Source organism: Molothrus aeneus, chromosome 26 (assembly GCF_037042795.1).
Source record: "Molothrus aeneus isolate 106 chromosome 26, BPBGC_Maene_1.0, whole genome shotgun sequence".
Classification (NCBI taxonomy): domain Eukaryota; kingdom Metazoa; phylum Chordata; class Aves; order Passeriformes; family Icteridae; genus Molothrus; species Molothrus aeneus.
The window spans coordinates 2,657,572-2,679,637 of record NC_089671.1 but is presented as its reverse complement, the minus strand read 5'-3'; the positions used below and the strand labels follow the sequence as shown (position 1 = coordinate 2,679,637).

Sequence of the window (22,066 nt, the reverse complement as noted above, 5' to 3'; positions counted from 1 at the left end):
CTTCCAAACCAAACCATTCCATGATTCCATTCTATGACTCTTTATGGAAGGAATTAAGAGTTTTTACCTAACCTGCAGTCACAGCTGCACAAGAAGTCACCCCCAGCCCTGATGAGCAGCTGGGAAATGAGATCTGAGCTGAAAGAGTCGTTTAACAACACGCTCTGGAAAATCCCACTCAGGATCAGCCTTCCCAGACTGCAGCATGTGGTTACTCCCAGATTTTGGGGCGGTTACTCCCAGATTTTGGGGCAATTAACCCCAGAGTGTGGGGCAGTTATCCCCAGATTTTGGGGCAGTTATCCTCAGATTTTGGTGCAGTTACCAACAGACTTTAGGGGCAGTTACTCCCAGACTTTGGGGCAGGTACCATCAGATCTTGCTGCAGTTACCCAAAGATTTTGCTGCAGTTACTCCCAGATTTTGCTGCAGTTACTGTCAGACTTTGGGGCAGTGTCCCCCAGATTTTGGTGCAGTTACCACCAGATTTTGGTGCAACTACTGTCAGAGTTTGGGGCAGTTATCACCAGACTTTGGGGCATTTACCAAGATTTTACTGCAGTTACCCCCAGATTTGGGTGCAGTTACCCCAAGATTTTGGTGCAGTTACTGCCAGACTTTGGGGCAGTTACCCCCAGACTTTGGTGGGGGATGAGGACCCAGGGCTGTGTTTCAGGCCTCTCCTTGCCCAGAAGCATCACTCACATGGGAGTCAGTCCCAAAATCGATGGCAAAACACATCAGGGAGTACACAGGAAACAAGAAGGACAGAATATAGAGGGAGATGGGGCGGCCCAGGTTGTCGATGACACTGCTGATGATAACAGAAATCAAGCACACCTGAAAATAAAACAAGAGGGTGACTCAGCTGATGGGAAGGGTTAAACTGCTCCTTAAAACTGTGTGGGTCTAGCTCTGCAACTCCGTGTTGAATTTATAAAAATGGACAAAAAATTGAGGAAGATGAGACACAGAGAGGGCTCAGGAGATTCTCAGCCGTCTCTGTCTGAGGGTTGGCTGCTGCTTTGGGCTGCTGGGGAGACCTCTTCCCAGGGACAGGGCTGCTCCAGGCACAAAAGTCAAACATGGGATCCCATCCTGTTCATTCCCATCCCAATCCATGGCAATAATCCCCCTCCTTGCAGGTCAGGCTAGCCTGATGGGTCCTGTCCCAACACTTTACATCTCTTGGATGTGGGGTGTCAAGCAGAGTGATAAATTCATTTTTTGTCTCCATTCCTGCACCAGTTCAGGTTGGATCCAGGTATTCCCACCTGTCACAGCAGGATTGTGGCAACAAAACACGGTGACACAAATTTAATACAGAATTGGCTGCTATGAATCATGCCCAGATTTTTGCTCCACATCTCTGCTTGGTGTTTTCACATCTAGCTCATCCTCAAGATCTCAGCATGTCTGCAATCCCTGCAGTGCATTATCCAACCATGTGCTCACCATTATCAGGATGAAAGACCAAAGATCAGAGTTCCATCCCTTGCGAGAGTTGAAGGAGATCAGGTAGATTAAGAAAATGAGGGAAATTCCATAACCAAACATCCCCGTGACCTACAGGGAAATAAAGGCTTTTGGTGGAGAAAATTGAGTGAGGTAAACCACCAGAAACCCATCTAAAGCAACAGGGAGCAGTGGAAATGATCACAGAGTAAGAGCAGGGCATTTAGAAATTACCACAATTTTACTCTGGGGTGTAAAGAATGCATTAAGGCAAGATTTATTGCCTTTTATTTCCAGCTGGAGAAACCCGAAGGATAGGAGGTGAAACAAGAAGGTCACTAAGAGGACCAAGAGTGTTCCAGCACCATCTGCACCCACAGTGTCTCAGCTGCCCCCACACAAAATATTTTCCCTCAATCCCTTCCAAGCAAAGCACCAAGGACCAGAATGGGATGTACCAGCATGAAGGTGATGCTGGCGCTGCCAGAAATCTTGCTGTTCATGGCAAACTGGATCCCAAACATGGAGAAGAGCAGGATGCAGCAGAGTGGGATGTCCACCAGTGCCTGGCCACACCAGTAGGCCGAGGGAAAGAGCCCCGAGATCCTCAGCTGGGCACGAGCTCCCATCTGGGAAGGAACAATTTTAAAGGGTAGTTTATTGCCCGTGCATGGTTGGCCACCTGCACCCATGGGAATGGCCCCAGGAAATGAAAAGGGAATAAAATCTGTCACTGTTGTGATTCTGGGGTAAAATTCGACCCCCTTTTGTCTTTCAATATTTGGTGCTGGCTGCAAAACTTCTCATGGGTCAAAACACCCCAAGGTGCCAATCACAGGGCTGGGCTCAGTTACCTCAGAGGTGTTTTCCAACCTAAATGATTCCATGGTTCTGTACTCAAACATCCTTCTGGCAGCGCAGTTGTGATCCCTTCTGCCCACCCCAAACCTGCTCCATCCCAAGGAATTTACCTTGCAATCCTGCGTGTAGCCCATGGCAAAGTGAGGAGGAAAACCAGGGAATAACAGCAGCATATAAACGAGGTACACGGACATGACATAATCCCAGTATTTTGGATTGCGCAGCTGAAAACAGAAGAACAAAGCATCCGTGGAAAATGCCTACAATTCATTTTACCATTCATTTTACTGCGTTTCTTATGGATTACAGGGCAGTATGAACAAAAAGAGGGATTTGAAACCAAATTTGGGAAGGTTTTCCCAAAGCAGAGCCATGCAAAGTGCTTGCTGATGAGGACAGATGGGTGGTGCAGGTCCCACTTCTCCATCCCAGAATTGTGGGGAGCTCTCTCTTCCACCAACTGATGAGCCGAGCCAAAGCTTGAATAATGTGCTGGAGAGAATAAAGAACCACCTGGAGAAACCCTCCCAGCCACCCTCTCCACCCAGCAGCCCTTGAGACCCACACGGGAAAAACCTGATTTTCCTGAAGTCAAATGTGGTGGTTCCAGCGGCACGGTGAAGGAAGGTGGATTAACATGTGATAAAATCTGATGAATTAGTGAGACTTTAAACGGTTTTCTGACAGCTTCTGGCTTCACTTACAGATAAGAAGGGGTGGCTCCAGACCTGGATGTGCCTGGTGGAGTTGAGGGATCTCAGCAGGGCATTGCTGATGACGTTCACCAGCACTGGGAAGCAGTTGACAGCCTCCAAGTGGCACAGCACAGTGAACCTGTAGCTCTTCAAAGAGCAGGAAAACAAGGTGAGAACTCCTGGCTTTTCTCATCTGCAGGGAAGCAGTAGAAAAAGAGCACACCAGGAAAATCCAGCCCTGAAACAGCTTTACTTATGCCTTGTTTGCTAAAAAAACAAATTATGAGGTATTGGAATTCTGTATTGCTGTGCTAAAAATACACATTTTGAGGTGGAGGGTCAGGGAGATACGGTCTCCTCTAGCAAGGACTTTACTGCTCAAAACACTTCCTAATTTTTGTACCTTACAAAAAGTCGACAGGGCCATCCCACAGGGAGAGATGATGGAGGAACTTTGCTTAATTATTCAATTGTTGTGAGGAGACCGGAGAGACAGGAGAAAAATCCTCACCTGATCTTCGCGGAACAATCGTAGAGCGCCGTTGTGTTCGAGCTCCTCTGTGATGTTTTCCTCCTTTGCTATTTCCACTGTAATATCCTGGCTCTGGAGCAGATGGATTAAGTCATCAATGTCTGTGCCTGGTGTGAGGACCAAAAACAGAGGAATTATAACACTGGAAAACAAAAGAGTCTTTGGCAATTTAATTTTTATTTTTATTTGTTATTTTTATTTTTATTTTAAAATCCATTACCACCAAACAAAACCAGAAGAAATCTAATAACTGTGGGGATCAGCCAGCACATGTGTGCTGGATCATTGCACGTTAGTTTTTGGGAAGTTAATGGATTTCAGACTGAATTTTTGCCTTGTCCTTTTTTCCCCTAGCCTCTCCTGAGTGCTACAAAATGAATTTTCCTTTGGGCCCATCTGATGAAGATACCAGTGTCATTCTCTGGCTAAATAACAGGAAATATCATTCACTCATGGGAATGTTGAAGATGAAACTCTGGAAGCAGCCCATTAATTTGACCCAGCATGAGTGAGCCTGGAGTGTGGTCCCTGCTTTGAAGACCCCACACTCTGAAATTGCTTGGATAGAGACGTGGATTTGTGGCAGGGAGAAAACCCTGTCCCCACCTTATCTCCCTGTTGCACATCTCTCATCACGGTCTCACCAGCTGCTGAAGCCCCGATAGGTTTCCCCCACAGCCCTCTAAAGACAATCCCTCCTCCCTCGTTAAAGCCTTCATCCCCCCTTGCACCCTCCTCATCTACACCCTTCTGCTCTGTCCTGCGTTTTCCTTTGGAGCAGCAAGAACCCAGAGCTGGGGAGGGTGAGGAGAAGCCTCTCCCCCTCACCTGTGTGGTTGTAGAGCAGGAGGGTGGTGGTCTCCAGGTGGGATTTCTTCCCCAGGGGCAGGAAGTACCGTGCAGGGGAGAGCTGCCAGGCACCCAGGCTCTGCCAGCCTGACAACAAGCACAGTTGCAGCACCAGAGGAAGCAGAAAAACCACATAGAGCAGCAAACTGCGTTAAGAAAGAGATGAATAAACAGTCTGAAAAAGAGATATTCAGCAGAAGTGTGTTCAGAATGCATTTGTGTGCAGGAAATGGTGGATGGTATTCAGATTACCCAAAGCTCTGTTAAAAACTTTGGCAATTTTCATAGAATCATGGAATATCCTGACTTAGAAGGGACCCACAATGATTGAGCTCATGGCCCTGACATCCCAAAAATCCCACCCTGGGCATCCCTGGGAGTGGTGTCCAAACACTCCTGGAGCTCTGGCAGCCTCGGGGCTGTGCCCATTCCCTGGGGAGCCTGGGCAGTGCCCAGCACCCTCTAGGAGAAGAACCTTTCCCAAAATCCAACCTAACCCTCCCCTGACACATCTCCAGCCATTCCCTCAGGCTTTGTCACCAATGACCAGGGAGAATTTTATTTCCAGAAGTCTCAAACCTTGATCATTCACCAAATGATTCAAAATGTAGCAGGGAGAGAACCTCAGATCCAGACTGCTCAACTTTTTAGGGCCATGAAATGCCTTTCAGACTTCCATTAGGTACAAGGTTTTCATAAATAAGAACCTTCTAAACATTTTAGGGCCGTGAAATGCCTTTCAGACTTCCTTTAGATACAAGTTTCTCATAAATAAGCATCTTCCTTTAGTTCCTTGTGCCCCACCAGGAACTCCAGCTTGAACACCAGCCGGGCCAAATGAGTTCAAACACTGGCAACATGAGAGAATTAAAAAAAAAAAAAAAAAAAAAAAAAAAAAAAAGAAGGAAGCCTGAAAACACTCTCTGTACCCACTGACTTATTTTAAAACTTCCTCCATTTTACATAAAAGTATTTCTAAATGATTCTTTTATTTGGAGAGAAAATGGGTTTCTCTTGCATAAATTATTCAGCATAGAAATGAAAATGCACAAAAAGGAGATATTGTGTTACTGGCACTGGAAAGCAAAAAACTTTCCCTTCCTCTGAGTGCAGATGACTGAGATCATTCCTAGCCAAGACCTCATATAAATCAATCCAAACTCATGGAAACAGGGGTGTGGAAGTTGTCCCCCCTGGTGTGACCTTGTCCAGTTCCAGACCTCCAGGAGCTAACCCTGTAGCAATGGATTTGAACAGCTCGGGCTGCAGTGTGCTCCAGCCAAACCACTTTTGGTTGTTCTTGTCAGAGCCCTCTGGAATTCATCAAAGTTACTGGGACATAAATTGTGCTAAATTAAGAAAGAAGAGGCAGAGAAACAAAATGCCAAGACCACAAGAATTAGATAAAGGCTGTGAAAAAAGGGAAAGTCAGTGAAGCACTGGATTGTAACCAGCCACATATCCTGAAAAGTGCAGAGCATGTGGACAAGGTAGAGGCACCAATCAAGAAATGTGTGATTAGTGTGCAGTAGTGTTAGAATGTATAAATAGAGCACAATGTAAACAATAAAGTGGCTTCTGCTCAATCATACTGGTTAGCTGTGCAGGAGTCCTGCCCTCCTGCAGAACCCCCTTGGCACTTACATGGACTGCAGGTTCTTCACCGAGCTCTTGAGCTTCAAGAAGCGCACCTGTGCCATGGCAGAGACCTGCTGCCTCCAGAGGGGCAGGCCCTGCACTGATGTCATCCCGGTGTCCGAGAGCAGCAGGGAGCCTGGCCTGGCCTCCTCAGGGCATCCTGGGGCTGCTTCTCCCCACTCCTCCCCAGGGACGTGCTCATCTGCAGAGAGTTTCCACGTGCACATTTATGTCCAAGATTATAGAATGCAGGTGTCCCTGACATGGGGAATGACTGGCACCTGACTCCATTGATTCAGAATGCTGAACAATTGCTTTATTAAACTATTGTCCTGGATTGTCAAGCAATTTGTATTCTATTTGCCATCTGTATGGCAGATGTTTTCTGTTCAGTGGGCAGTTTTCCTTATCTCTTCCACACCCACTCCTTCCTCCAGGGAGACATATGCTGATAAGAGGCTGTTGAATGTCCCTGCATGGCTGATAAGAACTACAGCATCCCATTGGGAGATGTAAGCCCAGAGGGAGGAGCCAAACATTCCTACCTGGATATAATCTGGAGATTCTGGAACACCAGCCAAGCATTCCTGCCTGGATATAATCTGGAGATTCTGGAACACCAGCACAGCTTCTGCACTGGATTGCCCAGAGGAACAGCACCTGCCCCTTCCACTGGATCTTCAGAGGAAGAGACTGCACCTTTCTCCAGGATCCCTGCTCCAGCAGAGCCACCCCTGGCACTGCAGGAGGGCTGAGCCACAATTCCAATGGGACTGCTGCCAACAGGATGTCAGGTTGTGTTCTGACTCTGTCAGTGCTGTTTTGGTTTACTGCATTGTTCATTTTATCATTTTATTTTCTTCCCTAGTAAAGAACTGTAATTTCCTTCTCCCATATTTTTTGCCTGAGAGCCCCTTAATTTAAAATTTATAGCAATTTGGAGGGAGGGGTTTTGCATTTTCCATTTCAGGGGAGGCTCCTGCCTTCCTTAGCAGACACTTGCCTTTTGAAACCAAGACAATCCTATACTGTATTAAAGAGATACTATTCTACAAAGAACATTAAAGAAAAACCTGTGACTGTCCAAGACAGCCAGGACACAGCTTTGAGTGATTGGCCAAGGAAACAAAGCAATCCTCAGCAGAATCCAACTGACAAATCCCTTCAGGTAAACAGTCTTCCTAACACATTCCACAGGTGCAAAAACAACAGGAGCAGAGAATAGAGATAAGAATTGTTTTCTCTGTCTCTGAGGTTACTTGCTGCCATTCCCAGAAATATCCTTGGGAAGTTGTGCCTGCCTGCTCTCTGTGAAGAGAGCTGCAGCTACATAAGACCAGCTTCTACGTTGGGATTCAGGGAAGTTTAAGAGGCACCTTTGGAGGTCACTGCAGAGGAGCTGATCTCTTTGGCTGTGGGATGTAAATTGTACCTTTTTGATTGTCCATGGCTTCTCCCTCCAGCCTCAGGAACACGTCCTCCAGGGTTGTCATGCTGACTCCATAGTTGATAATTCCCTGCTCAGAGCAGCTGTCAAGGCCTCTGAACAGATCTGGAGGACAGGGATAAAATAAAGGCATAAGCACAGATATCCAGACCACTCTGGCTCAGCTGAGCCAACCTGACTGGAGCATCTCCAGTGACAGAGAACTGCCAGGGCACAAAGGTGTGGAGGAACACAAATCTGCCAAAGCCATCCTCATGGAAGGTGTTCTTCTGCTTAGCACCAACATTTCAGACTGTTTTCATCCTCTGTGGGATGGTCAGAGTGAAGTGATTGGCACAGTGGGTGAGAAATGGGCATGGAACAGCAGAGGTTGTGTGGGGTTTTCTCTTATCTCTGCCTTTTCATTTAACAGAAAGAGAACTGAACTCTCAGTAACACACGTGGCCCTGTTTAGCCTGCAGGATTTGTCACTGCAAACAGTAGAAAAGCATTTTTTGCACAATTTGATCTTAAATATATGATAAAATAGTGGGGAAAACCCAAGCTGCATTGGTTTGGAAGTCCTGATGTGACTCCTGTAAAAAAATCTCCCTTTGCATTTCTCCTTCCACACATTTGTCTTTTTTTTTCCTCTCTATGAATAATCCTCAATTATTTCATATACATTACCTGGGAATTCATTAATGTTTTCTAAAGGCAGTTTATATCTCAGTTCATACTGGGTGTGTCCTGAGAACGTGGCATTGGGGATGTACCCTTTCACCAGGGATGTCAGATTCTCCAGGTCACAAGACTCACTGACATGGATCCTATTGTGTGGAAAAAAACACAGACACTTAGGTTTGGAATAAAAACAAGCCAAACCCACCCAGACAAACAACATCCACTATTTCATGGATGCATTAAAAGAAAACTCCAGTATTCTTCATTCATTCCCTGCTCTGGATTAATTAACCCTAACCCTAAATTTTAGTGTTTCAGTTAATGGACCTGGACTTTAATGCAGGCAATTTGTTTGTTTTGATGACATCTGCTCTAGGGTTTCATGAATTCTGGTGTCCCCTTGTACTTGCATGTTGCCGGGTATTGTTGGGGCTTCAGGAGATACCTTAAATGATAGCAAATTCCCCATTTTTTCTTCAGGAACAGAGAAGAGCCAACACACTTCAGCCTCCCGTGCGAGATAAAAGCCTTGCGGTCTGCAGAAAGGAAAAGCCAAAGGAATTTCTAGTGCAGAGCAGCTGTGTCCATCTTTTGGGGCTTTGTGCTGCTGGGTTATCTGTTGTAGAGTGTTTTTATGCTATATAATGGTTTTGTCTTTGAATCCCCTTATTTTCCCCAAATGGTTTGCCCCGGGTTGTGTCCCCTCCCTTTACCTGTGTAATCCCTCTCCTTTGCTGAGATCATCCCCAAATCCCCACCCTGTCTCTCTGTCAGTCACTCAGCATCCCATCCCCTCCATCTAGAACTTTCAGTCCAGGACGTGGAGTGATTAGCCAGAGGCTAGGGGTCAGCCCCACAAGTGTTACCCCATACACTGTCCTAAATGCTCATTCCCCAGTGTCCGTACCTTGAATTCACTTATTGGTCAGTAAAATGTCATCTACTTTCAGTTTCTACCTCACTTTAAATGTAACCTTGGCACCTCTCCCAGGGCTCTCACCAGCAGGCCCCTTGAGGTTTGTAAAGGCTCCCAGGAGCTCCTGAAATAAACCTTGGATTAACCCCTGCTGAGAGTTGGCCCCTTCATCTTCCGCCATTGTTCCAGCATCTCCTCTGCTGCAGGAGATCAGCCTGGCTGCCTTCTGTACCCCCAGGGCACGGGAGGGTGACCCCTCCCTGCTGTCCACTGTCTTGGGGCTGCTGGGGTTCGCTCATTTATCCCCCAGGGATGCCTGAGCGCAGCTCACCTGCCAGGATGTCAGCCTCGTCCATGAACTGGGTGCTGAACAGGATCACCCGCCCCGCCCGCTGCTCCTGCAGGAGGCTCCACACCCGGTGCCTGGAGAGAGGATCCAGCCCCGCCGTGGGCTCATCCAGGAGCAAAACCTGCAAGGAGGATGGGATCAGACATTCCCCATTGCCGGAGTGGTGGTGTGGCTTTAGGGTTTTGTGGAAACCCAGGGTGTTGGGGAAGATGAAACAAGAAAGCCTTATGAATATGATGGCCTGGAAAAAGATTTTGAGAATACGGAAACTATAAGTGAGATTGAAATGAGCAATATTTGAGATCCCTCAGTTACTGAACAATGGGAAAACAATGGTGTGGCCAGCTGAAGGTGATCCCCTTTTGATGGAACAACACCCTCTGCTTGCAGACAGGCCCAAGGCTCAGAGCAGACCCTACAGCTTGGCAGAAGGGGCCCAAAGAGGAGTTTTTAGGGTTTAAAATGTAACACAGTATGGTAATGTAGTGATTCTTATAGGCTGTATGTAAATGCTGTAGGATTTGTATCTTGGACTAGATTGGTTAGTGAGAATTGGAATATTCAACACAGAAGAAGATTTATGGTATTGGAATGGGAACCTCGCTCTCTTACCCTCTCGCCCTCTCACCCTCTCACCCTCTCATCCTCTCTCTCTCTCTCTCATCTTCTGTACCACTCTCTTTACTTCTCTTGGGCCTGCTCTGAGCTGTGCTGGCAGCTCCCAGCAGGGCCCTGCACCCAGGCCCTTTGCAGAAAACCCCAAGTTCCACAACCTGGCTGCAGAGATCTCTGGTCTCCATCCGTCCCGACTGTTCTACCCCCGGCACTCCTACACCAGGGCACCAGGAATATTTCTGTGCCTGCTCTGGGGTGCCCTGACCCCCAGGGGAGCACTGACTTTGACCCTCACTCATGGAGAAAGTTTCCTAAACTCCAGAATCCATTAGAGTGTGAAGTAGATTGTAGAGAGTAGTGTAGAGTAGTGTAGAGGTGGGAAATTTAGATTTTAGGATTTTTAGTATGTTGTGGATGGGAGCAAGATGGAGGGCACAGGGTGTTGTCCTGAGCTTCTTCTTCATGCTTCTTCTTCCTCCTTCTTCATGGGTTTGGGTGACATTTTGTAATTGGGTGGAAAAGTCCGCATTGCAGGTTTTTGGGAATCAGTTATTGGGTTAAAAGGGAAAATAATCCAGGTGTCAGTTCTTAATTGGATAGTTTAGCTTTAAAAGACCTTGCAAGATGTTGTTGGCCATTTTTGTGGTGCTTTTCCAGCACGCTGAGCCTGGCGTGGACAGCGTGCAAAACTCTAGATAAGATAACAATAAACAAGAACCTGAAGACCAAAAAAAGATCCAGTGGGTCTCTCTTTCCTGACACAAAACCACTCCAGGAGGGTCTCCCCCGACAGGGGAGCCCCAGGGAGGGCCAAGCCAGAGTCCCAGAAGTCAGGGAATCGGCCACAGGTAACCCAACAGGGTTTGGGGTTCTAAAGGCAAGAGATCCTGGGCATCTTTCAGACAAGGGCAGCTGTTCTGGGGGCTGTGAGAGCTCAGGGAACTCTGCCTGCTCCAAAACTTGGCTGGCAAGGTGGGTTATGAATTTAAAAAACAAAAAAAATGATGAAATGTATTCATTCTTATTATAAGCACTTTAAAGAAGTCTGAAATCCTGGAGCCAAATACATGCCCAAGGTTTTAATTGTGGTGGACCTATTTCCCACATCACAGAGCTATGCCTGCTGCTTTACCTGGGGGTTTCCAAGCATGGCTATTCCAATGGATAACTTCCTTTTCTGCCCACCACTCAGTTTTTCAGCTTGAGTATCTTGAATGTTGCTGATATCCAGCAGTTCCAGAATCTTTTGCACCTAGAACAGCAGAAGGATGTCCACTCTCAGCAGCCATTGTCCTTCTATCCTTTATTAGGGGAGATTTAGATTTAAATTAGCCATCAGAAGGAAATTATTCCTTGTGAGGGTGGGGAGGCTCTGGCACAGGCTGCCCAGAGAAGCTGTGGCTGCCCCTGGATCCCTAGAAGTGCCCAAGGCCAGGATGGATGGGGCTTGGAGCTTCAATTTTCAGAAAACCCAGGTGGATTCTTTGACCTTTCCAGTGCAAAAGGAGTCTCTGGGGAATGGTGGGGAACACACACTCACCTCTTGCTCCACCTCTTTGGACTTGATGCCCTTGATTTCTGCAAAGGTTTTCAGGTTTTCTTTCACTGTCAAGACCTCAAACTGCGTGTTGAACTGCGGGCAAATCCCAATCATCCCCTTGATCTCCTCCCTGTCTCCCATTTCAGAGAGTTTGTAGTTGTATATGGTGGCAGAGCCTGTTCATGGGGATAAATGGTGTCCTGGGTTGGAAATGCAAAATGTGGCTGGGGGTAGCAATATTCTGGCAATATTCTATTGCCATCTGTTAGAGCTGGGGCAGTTCTCTGCTGTTCATTGGGCAGTTTTCTTTATCTCTTCCACAACCAATCCTCCCTCCAGGAGATCTCTGCTGTTCATGGGCCATTAATTATTAATTATCTTCTGTCCATGGCCAGTGAGTGTCCCTGCATGGCTGATCCAATCCCATCATCCCATGGGGAGATGCTCCGCCCAGGGGAGGAGCCAAGCATTCCTACCTGGGTACAATCTGAGTTTTGGGACAGCACAGCAGCCTTTGCCCAGTGCATTGCCAGAGGAGCAGCTTCTGCTGCCCTGCATTGCCAGAGGGAGCCCAGGCCCATCTCCAGCAGCCCTGGAGCTGCAGAGGAAAACTCCCCCCTTGTGCAGGATCCCTGCTCCAGCAGAGCCACAGCTGGCACTGCAGGAGGGCTGAGCCCCCATGGGATGGGGCTGTGCCACCCCCTGACACACAGGGGGACAGGGCATGGTCTGACTCTGGCAGGGTTGTTTTGTATTACTGCATTTGTATTTTTACATTTCCTTTTTATTTTAAATTTTTTTCCTAATAAAGAACTGTTATTCTTACTCCCATATCTTTGCCTGAGAGCCCCTTAATTTCAAATTTATAATAATTCAGAGTTAAGGGGTTTACATTTTCCATTTCAACGGAGGCTCCTGCCTTCCTTAGCAGACACCTGCCTTTCCAAACCAAGACAATGGGATGAGGGGGAATGAATTGATCTTTAGAGCTTTTGGATCAAGGCCATCCCATCCCAGCCTTGTCCTACCTTCCGAAGGGAAGCTGAGCCCACTGAGCACATTCAGCAGTGTTGTCTTTCCAGCCCCACTGTGGCCCAGCAAGGCGGTGATCTGACCCTCATAAATGTTTAAAGACAGACCTAGAACAAAAATAACAATCAAGTCTGGGGAGAAATGAGGTTTGAATTGCCCTCCCTCACTGTCAAAGCAGGAGAAGTCAACAAGTACAAGAATTAAGTGATAATAATTAGCCAAAAGAGCACTGAGTGGGGCAAAGCTCTGCAAACATTTAAAGGCATAAGGAGTTGGTCTGTATTTACCAGAAAAGACAGAAATAAAACAATTTTAAAAAATTAAAATATTTCTACTCTTTAGTCTTATTAAAACCAGCAAATTAGTAAACCCTGAACAAAATAGTGATCAGTCACATCAATTAATATTTGACATTAATTTTCAAGCATCGCAAATGGATTTTTTCATTGACTGTTTGCACAATGGCGTTTCCTTGTCTTTAGCAGGAATCAATCTCACAGCTTTCATACCTCTTAAAGCTTCTGTCTTCTTGTCCTTCTTCTTATAGACTTTTTTAATATTGTGGAGCCTGAAAGGAAGGTAAGGAGGTTATCATTTGGAGATTGCTGTAAATGCTTTTCCGTGCTGCCCTTTTGCATTTTTATGGACCTTAAGTTACCATGACAGAAATAGCATGAAGAAAATAAGAGGTGCTGGGAAATAAAGCTGAGATTCAGAGGTTTGACAGGCTCTATGCCCAGCTGTGAACATCCCAATCTGGCACCAAAAACGGAGCACCAAGACTGGCAAAGACAGGGCCAAGCCCATTGCAACACTTTCACAATGGGTGACCGTCTTCATTCTCCCTTTTGTCCCTAAAGGACACTGAAAGTCCATAAGAAAAAAAAAACCAACAAACCAGTTATTTTTAAATCAAAATTTACCTAAATTTCACCTTTAGTGACCAGTCTGAATTATCTTTTTATCTCTAATTTTTCTCTGTGAAACAAAATTCAAGCCCAGCCCTTTTGCAAGAGCCTCACGAAGATGAAAGCAGCCTAGGAAAGTCCAACCCAAGCTGATGGAAGGAGCAGGGAGCCCTGAATCAGACACAAGCAGTCCCTTCTCCCTGAACCTGATGGCCTCTTTCCCCAGGAACTGGGGGGGCACAGGCTCCACATCATCCCCCAGGAGTTCCTCAGGGTTTGCTGTGGCTCTGGGCACGTCCCTGCTGGAGCCTCTCCTGCTCCTCATCCAGTACGAGGCCTTCAGGAAGAACAAAGGAGGGGCTGGGATCCCGTATTTGCCTGCCAGGAAAGCAGAAAGATGGCCTGACATCAACCACAGGCACAGCCAAGACACCATCCTAGACTAAACTTTTACTTTAGGAGTTTTTAGGAGTTTCAAATAGCACAAAATTGCTGCTTTTTCCAGTCAACCCCCTGCCAGGTTTGGATCAGAACTAGAGGAGACAAGAAGCGTGGCTCCAGGGAATTATGTCATGAATTCAGTGGTTTTTGTAATGAATTAAAGTATTGTCCTACGTGTTATTACACTATAATCTCATCATTAGAAAGAAAAAATATTAAATAAAAAATGTTCAATACTTTGTTGTCACTGATACTCTGAATCTGGCATGTGCCAGAAACAGAAAAGTCACTCCATGGCATCATAAATTTCTTTTAGTCCAAACCTTATTTTGTTTGAGTCCAGGAAAAGAGAAGCCCATCATTTCCTTGATATAGCCCATGCAATCCATGTAAATAAAAATAAACCATTCCTACCTGGCAGAATTTTGTCAAAATACAGAGCCAGCAGCATATACAAGACTGAGTCAAACACCAGCAGTATGTAGGTTGAAAATAAAAAGTATGCTTCCTCCATAAGGTTGGAAAAGGAGAAACCTATTCCATATTTCTCTAAATCGAAAATCTGAAATAAAAGAGAAAGAAAAACAAATTTCAGGCTGGAAAAATATGCAAATGCCACCAAACCATGGATGCAACTCTGTTTCTTAACCCAGAAATCATCTGCAGTACTGACCAACTGTTCTTATTTTCTCTCCAAAGGGGAAGGGGAATGAATTTAATCCATGCAGAGATCTTCATGCTTTAATCCAGAATTTTCCAGAACAATCCAGAAATAGAAGAAAATATCACAGTTTTAGAGGAGACCAATTAAAAAAAAAACTGATATGGGCACTCTTAATGTGACAGAGTCACGACAAAAATGTTATAATTTACATAATGATTGATTTAACCATATGGCAAATTAACAAAGTCAGTCCCTTTTTCTGCTGCTGCAGAAATCTCCTCTCCCAGGCAGATTTTTTTAAAATACATATCAAGAAATCAAATATTAGATTACCAGAGCTAGCAAGAGCTGTGCAGCTATGACTAATGGAAAAGTGGGAAATGGATTTCTGCAGGGTGGGGATGGAGGAAGGGCAGCAGCAGCAGGAATCAATCCAGAGCTGCATTTGCACAGTCCCTGCTGCCAGGAAGGGGCAGGGGAGTGGCTGGGCAGCCAAGGATGCTGTCCCTGGTGTCCCTGAGCATAATGGGGCTGCTGTGTGCAGGATGGGGCCATGTAGAAGCTGCAGACGTGCACAACAGCAGATTTTTTGTGTCAAGGGCCCTGCCTGTCTCTGCATTCAGCTGCTTTTGAAGCAGGGGAATGGGATGGGGGTGTTGGAGCCCCTCTGTGCTGCCCAGCACAGCTCAGCTCACCTGGGGGTTGTGCACAGGAAGGGAAAGTGCCTGGGTGGTTTCCAGCTGGATTTTTGAGCTAAGGGCAGGAATTCCTGCACCTTTCTCCACCAGCAGGGGAAGGAAGGAAGGTTCAGCTGCGGGGCTGGTGCCCCCATACCTTGACAATGCCAGTGTTGAAAGCAAAAGGACACATCAGGCCAAGGAACCACTTCAGGGGCTTGGGGACTTCTTCTATCAGCACTGCCAGGCTCAGGGACCCGAAGATGAAGATGATGAGGAAGCCTATGGAGCTGGCAAGCTTGGAGGTCCTTAAGAGGGAGCAGAGCATGAAAACCAGGTGGATCTGTAAGGACAGGACTTTCCTTCAACCATTGAAAGAATTAAATATTCTTAACAGCAGCACTTCCATCTGCCAGGCACCAGATCTCTGCTGAGCTGAGTCTGTGTAATAAAATCCACTAAAGCCCTTCTTAGTGGGTTGATCTGAGTTTTCCAGCTGGGTGTTTTGTAGCCAAACAAGAGCCTGTCAGCCCTTCAGGCTGCAAATCAAATCTCTGCTGCTGGCCTAGAAAGCCACTCAGATGTTTCAGCCAGCGCGGCCCACAAAGCTCCTGAGCACCCTGCAAAAGGCTCTGGAGCAGTGCTCAGGCTCATCAACAGGGCAATAAATCATGTGGGGAGGAAATCTGGCTTTAAAGCCTGACTTACACAGGCCAGGCCATAGAGGAAGAAGAGGAGTAAGACTGCAGGGAAGCTGCTGGTGTAGAAGCGCTCGCGCAGCACCAGGGCCGTCAGCAGGCAGGAGAAGATCAGCACATAAAGGGAGTACAGCAAACTCCAGGACAGCCTGGGGAGGGAGAGGTGCCATCAGCCCTGGGGGTCATTAACACCTCTGCTTACAGCTTATCAGCGCGTCAGAAGTGTTTAAATTGAAATATTAATTATTTCCCACGGCAATAATTTCTTTTTCACATCCTCGGGTGATCCAGCTTAGGAGGAAATGCCCCAGGGAGCAGAGGACACCACTGCCATGCTCAACCTTCTGCATGAGAAACTGAACAAAAGCACCGATCAGTTGCATCAATTAATATTTGACAATAATTTTCAAGCAATGCAAATATGTGTTTTCATTGACTGACTGAAATATTTGCACAACGGTGTTTCCTTGTCTCTACCAGGAATCAATCTCACAGGGTGCTGGAGAAAAGTTATAAACCCCTTTAACTCATTAATTGGCTTCTCAAGTGCCTGTCACTGTCACATTCTCTGAAAAATCCCTTTGCCAGGATTTCTTCTCCTGGGAAGCTGAGAAGCCTCAGAGAAAAAGGAAAATGATATTATCTCATTGCTTCTCCTGTATTTTGCTGCTTTGGAATGTGTTTGGAGATTGTTTATCCAACAGGTGGTTGTTTCATTGGTTTCATGTGAATTGTTTTGACTTAATGACCAATCATGGTCCACCTGTGTTGGGACTCTGGAAGCAGTCACGAGTTTTCATTATCATTCTTTGTAACCTTCTGTCTGTATCCTTTCTCTATTCTTTAGTATAGTTTCAGGATATCTTTCTTTAATATAATATAAGGACATAAAATAATAAATCAGCCTTCTAAGAACATGGAGACAGATTCTCAATTCCTCCTTCATCCTGGGGACTCAGAATATACCACAAGTGCCCAGGAACAGCCTGATTTTTGGCAAATGTGTTCCAGTTAAAAAAGAGCTCACCAAAATGCAATGTCCTGCAGCCCCATGGTCTTCATCAATTCTTTGAGCTGCTTCTTTTCTCGTGTGACATTCCTTGATAAGAAATACATGAAGGGCAAGAAGCACATCACGATAACGACCATGAAGTAGCCGTACTCCAGGCTGACGGAGAAGATGATGCTCTGGGACTTCATTCTGGCACCAGCAATGGATTCCATTTCTTCCCAAACAGAATGATTTGTCTCCATCTAAAGGAATGCAAGGTCAACAGATCAGTGTTTTGCTTATTTCCTGCAGTGAGATGCATTTATACAAGGAATATTCTGCTTCATCCTCCCTGGAGTAACTTTTAAAAGCAGCTTTATTTTCTGACAAAGCCATCCCTTGATATTCTCACAGCAGAGTTTGCCTTTCCTATATAATATTTAAAATGAAAGGATGTCTCCATCAGTTCCTAAATTGGATTTACCTCTATAATGGCAGCATCAATGCTGGACTGCAGGGACAGGAAACCTCTGTACCAGTACCTTGGGCTCTCACAGCTCTTCAAGGAGAAGTTATAGCAGGTGTCTGCAAGGCAAAGGGCATCACACTAATGAAAAGTGATTAATTTTCATTTTTAAATGTAATGACAAGAACATACTGGCACTGTGGGAAACTCTTCAAATGGACAGTGACAAGAAAAAAACCCCAAACCACCCAAATTCAAACAAAAAAAACCCAAACCACAATTCATTCCATCACTTAACAAATGTGGATTATTCCCACCCTGTCCACACCAGGCAACCACCCTGAAATTCTCATTTTGTATTACCTATGTATCCAATGACTTCATTGGGAATAATCACATGTTTGATTGGAAACCTGAGGTGGTAGGAGAAGTTGTCCTTAAACACAACTCCTATAGTTTCCCTGTTTGAAATCCAGGCTTTCTCCATGGCTATCTCATCATCCACTTCCACTAGCTTTATACCTGTGGAGTGCCAGAAAAATATTGCCGTGAGATTTTGTTAGTCTGGAATTGTGTCCAGAGGCATTGAGGGAATGTTCTTCTTTCTCAGCACTGCAACTCCTCCTTTTCCAGTTCTCACTTGTCACTCTTGTGCCAGGGTCGGGACAGGAACAGAGAGGCAGGATTGTAGAAAAGGCGAAGAAGGCTTTATCCAAAAGAACCGTGTGGTTTTTATAGAGTGGTACGATAGATTCTATTCTATTGGCTAACTAACAGAAACATCTTTCTCATGCACTGTCCTTGAGAGGAACAGAAAAATAAAGTAGAAAAACACCACCTGCAAATTGTTTATAGTCAACAAGTTATCACATCTTTCCAGCTCCCTAAAACTTCTCACAAGCTGCTGTGAGAAATATTTGCCGTTTCTCTCTCTCTGTCCCATGTCATCCACACTCACTGGCCATGGAGGCAGCTCTAAATACTTCAGACTTTACCAGTTGAGAAGAAATGCACCTCAAAAGAATGTTTTTTTAATGTGTTTTGGAAGTATTAGGGAATATTAGGGAAGGCAGAGCTTTCCAGTTCAGAAGGGCACACTGGCCTCACAGGTAGTTTAAATCCTAAGGGGAAATATTTGTGAAAACTGAGGATTTAGGATGAATTTAAAACCATCTCCTGAGACTTTACCAGTGGAGAAGAAATGCACCTCAAAAGAATGTTTTTTAATGTGTTTTAGAAGTATTAGGGGATATTAGGTAAGGCAGAGCTTTCCAGTTCAGAAGGGCACACTGGCCTCACAGGTAGTTTAAATCCTAAAGAAGAAATATTTGTGAAAATGGAGGATGATCAAAGATGTTGGAGAACCGCTACGACACAGGGCATGCGCAACAGGTTCAACAATGACAAAATCCAATATTCAAAAAGCAAAACCCACCCGTCATGACGGAGCTGGAGGCCACTTTGCTCATGATGTGCCTGGTGGTGGCAGTGGCGGGGGTGAAGGTGACGGTGACCCCGGTGGCATTGAAGGCAGGGTCGTCCAGGTAGCCCAGGTGCTCGGCGGGCGCCTCGGGGTAGCGGGTTTGCGTCATGAACACAAACCCGGACACGATGAACAGCAGGGGCAGGAAGAGCAGGGACAGAATCCACTCCTGCACCAGGGAGAGCGGGGAGGAGAATGCCATGGCAGTATAGAAGCAGGTTCTTTGTGAGATTAAAATGGGAGCAAGAGGAATTCAGTCGTTGTGGGATTCAAATGTAAATAAGAGGGATTTGCTCACACCCGTTTCTTAGGTGGGCATGGAGAGATTCTCTGCATGGTGCCCATCACCTGCTCCAAGAGCCCATCTGTGCCCTGATTTGTCACAAATCAGACGTATATATCACCATTAAAAAAAAAAAAATCAAGTCTCCAAGTGTTCTTTACCAGGCAGGCTTCTCAAAAGTACTTTAAGTTCTAATTTTACCCAAAGAAGTTGGTGTCTAGGGGCATGCAGGGATTGGCCACTCTCAGTAGTTAGCTGCTATTTTTGTTTTATTTTTAATTTTTTTCTTACCTGAAAGCTCTGCATCTTCATCCTCCACTTGATCAGGACATTTTTCCACAAGAGAATTTTAGTTTGCTGGAATACACTTATATTCCTCTGCACTGTCTTCATCTTTGAACCTAGAGACAATTTCTTTTTGAAAATTGCTTTCAAATACAACAAAAGCCAAACCAGCAGCAACTGGTTTTATTTGCACAGTCCTTGCAGATGTGCAGTGAAGCTTTTTCTCCCTTTTTACAGCAAGAATGAACTGGAGAAACTCAGATGTTGTGTGCTGAGTACAACCACCCCCGCAGCACAGGGTCCAAGAGACCTCATCACCCTCAACACACTCCAACCCTCACAGCTCAGCAGCAAACGCTGATAGAAATCAGAATTTCAGGCTTCCATGCTTCAGCATGGGGAGTTTGGGAGGAGTTCATCATTTATTGATGAAATAAAAAGGGACTATCACATTACATGACCTAATCATCTTGGGTGGGCTCCATATCCAAGAAACAACAACCATATAGTCAATTAAAATCCCTAAAATCCTTTTGCTTGCAATTTTAATGTGCTTTAGGCTCAACACCAAGAAGCGTTGAGCAACTCCTGGCTGAGGTGTGAGCTGAGCTCTTGTGGAAAACAGCATTTGCTGAAGGAAACTCAGGGCCATGAGAGAGCAAATTCTTGGAAGCGCGTGGGAGAGATGTCACTGGCAGGTTGTTAATGAGAAATGAGATAAAACTGAGTGGCCACGAGCATGCACTGAGGTGTTACTCCAACAGACAGGGCAGAATCCTCAAAATGACACGATCCAAGCAAAACAAGGATTGTTTTGCCTGGTTAATGCTGGTGGTGGGAACTGAAAGAAGTAAAGCACAAAGCACCTGTCAGATTTTTGCAGATGAGAAGTGTGCTTTTAACCATCCATAAAATATCCATGAGGACCTTTAATGAGCAAAAGGATTCAGTAGCTCCGTGTAAAAGAGCTCTGCTCACACAGCCAAACTGCTCTGCTGTCACATCTGGAGATAAAATCTGCTTTTCAACAAAATCCTGATCTTCTCTAAGTGATTCAAGTGATTCTCAGGTAGAAAAATCGGAGCTGTTACAGATCTAATCCCTTCAAGCCTTCCTGTCATAGGGAAGGAAGGAAGATTTACGTTGTCCTGTTCCCGGGGGCACAATGCCTCCTGACAGGTGCTGACAGGCAAAACAGACTTTATCTTCCTCCAGATATTTCTGTTCAGCCCTCAGGGGTTGAATCTTGGTGTGATGAGACAGCAGGCACTGAAATGCTGGAAAAGCAGCTGCAACAAATGGGCTGCAAACACTTGCCCTGGCTTTTGCCATCATCTCTTAACAAAGTTTTTCCTCACTGATGGTCTCACTAAATCCAGGTGTATAAAAATTTGAATTTAGCCTGTGTAATTACCTCTAGACTTCCTTGAATAAACTGTGGGTTTAAACTTGCTATTACTTGGTTGCTTTTTCACCCCATAGAAGTGAAGATTAGGAGGTTGTGTGTCACCTGCACATCTCCACCACTGCCACGGGGTTGGTGTCACAGCTAAAGCCCCTTGCCAGGTGGTTTTAGGAGTCCCATGGAGTAACCTCAGCATCTTGGGGTGGAGAGGGGCACACCAGGAGCTCATCCTGGACATCCCACATGTCCCTTGTGTGGTCACCCCTCAGTGCCCACTGACCCCGTGCTGCTGCAGGGTTTGGGCAGCTGGGGAAAATGTGGCACAACTGATTTCTTTGCTCAGGAGAATTTTTTTAGAGCATTAGATGGACAGAACTTTTAAATCCAAACTTTAGCTTACACTGGAGGTAGGGAAAGAAATCTGCTCCTCGTATGTCCTGGATCATTTAAAATACTGAGCTGAAGCTGCTGCCTCCTTGTAGTGCTGAGAAACATTGGAAATAAACCTCTGCCATAAGCTGAGCTCCATTTGTATGTTATTTTATCTCAAAGAAAGGTTAAAAAGACTCTGTTGCCTTTAAACCCCCCTAAGCTTGACCCAACCTATTAGAAAGATGCCCCGTGCCCCACCCACACACTGAACCCTCACCCAGTGTTATTAACAGCACTATCCTTTACTGGGGGTTCCATACCTTCAAAATAACATTTGTTATTTAGGTTTAGGAAGAATGCTTCAGCCTTACCTCAACAGGAAGGTTTGAGAGGGATCCAGAGCTTGTCCTGGAGGAGCAGGGGTGCTGAGCCTCCCTGGGCTGGGCTGGCCCGAGACTCTCCCCGAGACTCCCAGCTCTCCTCTGTCGTTTTTCTCCCTCCTCAGGCACTTCTGCAAAGGGCATTCCTCACACCATGGCTTCTTTTGTTCCCCTGGCTTTCTTCTTCTTCCTCCCTGGCAGGGCTCCAGCTTTATTTGTGTCAGAAGAAGCAAACAGAGCCCATCGCTGTTGAGGCGCTGGAGCCTTGTCCGAAAGGTTAACTCGGGACATTCTTGAGTGGTGGCCAAGAGAAGAAAACCCAGCCCCACAACAAACCACACAAAAATCCTTTCTCTGGCAAACTCTGCTGTGTTTCTCAGTGCAGCAAGAGGGGCTGAAGACAACAGTGGTGTCACAGCAC

General features: G+C 45.8%; 1 protein-coding gene across 1 annotated transcript in view; it reads right to left on the bottom strand.

The window, feature by feature from the left end:
* Positions 1 to 19,596, bottom strand: part of LOC136566668 (ATP-binding cassette sub-family A member 10-like) — a 31,499-nt gene extending 11,903 nt beyond the window's left edge. The window contains exons 1-25 of the mRNA XM_066565912.1: positions 19,495 to 19,596; positions 18,873 to 19,089; positions 17,801 to 17,959; positions 17,456 to 17,556; positions 17,008 to 17,234; positions 15,991 to 16,129; positions 15,440 to 15,625; positions 14,356 to 14,503; positions 13,707 to 13,878; positions 13,102 to 13,160; positions 12,589 to 12,699; positions 11,561 to 11,736; positions 11,153 to 11,272; positions 9,388 to 9,526; positions 8,586 to 8,676; positions 8,147 to 8,286; positions 7,463 to 7,582; positions 6,037 to 6,232; positions 4,372 to 4,538; positions 3,523 to 3,650; positions 3,021 to 3,158; positions 2,427 to 2,540; positions 1,914 to 2,084; positions 1,456 to 1,566; positions 706 to 840 (exon numbers count right to left, since the gene is read on the bottom strand). Of these exons, the coding sequence (XP_066422009.1) occupies positions 706 to 840; positions 1,456 to 1,566; positions 1,914 to 2,084; positions 2,427 to 2,540; positions 3,021 to 3,158; positions 3,523 to 3,650; positions 4,372 to 4,538; positions 6,037 to 6,232; positions 7,463 to 7,582; positions 8,147 to 8,286; positions 8,586 to 8,676; positions 9,388 to 9,526; positions 11,153 to 11,272; positions 11,561 to 11,736; positions 12,589 to 12,699; positions 13,102 to 13,160; positions 13,707 to 13,878; positions 14,356 to 14,503; positions 15,440 to 15,625; positions 15,991 to 16,129; positions 17,008 to 17,234; positions 17,456 to 17,556; positions 17,801 to 17,959; positions 18,873 to 19,089; positions 19,495 to 19,596 (3,567 nt within the window). The remainder of the gene's footprint in view (positions 1 to 705; positions 841 to 1,455; positions 1,567 to 1,913; positions 2,085 to 2,426; positions 2,541 to 3,020; positions 3,159 to 3,522; positions 3,651 to 4,371; positions 4,539 to 6,036; positions 6,233 to 7,462; positions 7,583 to 8,146; positions 8,287 to 8,585; positions 8,677 to 9,387; positions 9,527 to 11,152; positions 11,273 to 11,560; positions 11,737 to 12,588; positions 12,700 to 13,101; positions 13,161 to 13,706; positions 13,879 to 14,355; positions 14,504 to 15,439; positions 15,626 to 15,990; positions 16,130 to 17,007; positions 17,235 to 17,455; positions 17,557 to 17,800; positions 17,960 to 18,872; positions 19,090 to 19,494) is intronic.
* Between the last annotated feature and the right edge of the window lie 2,470 nt (positions 19,597 to 22,066).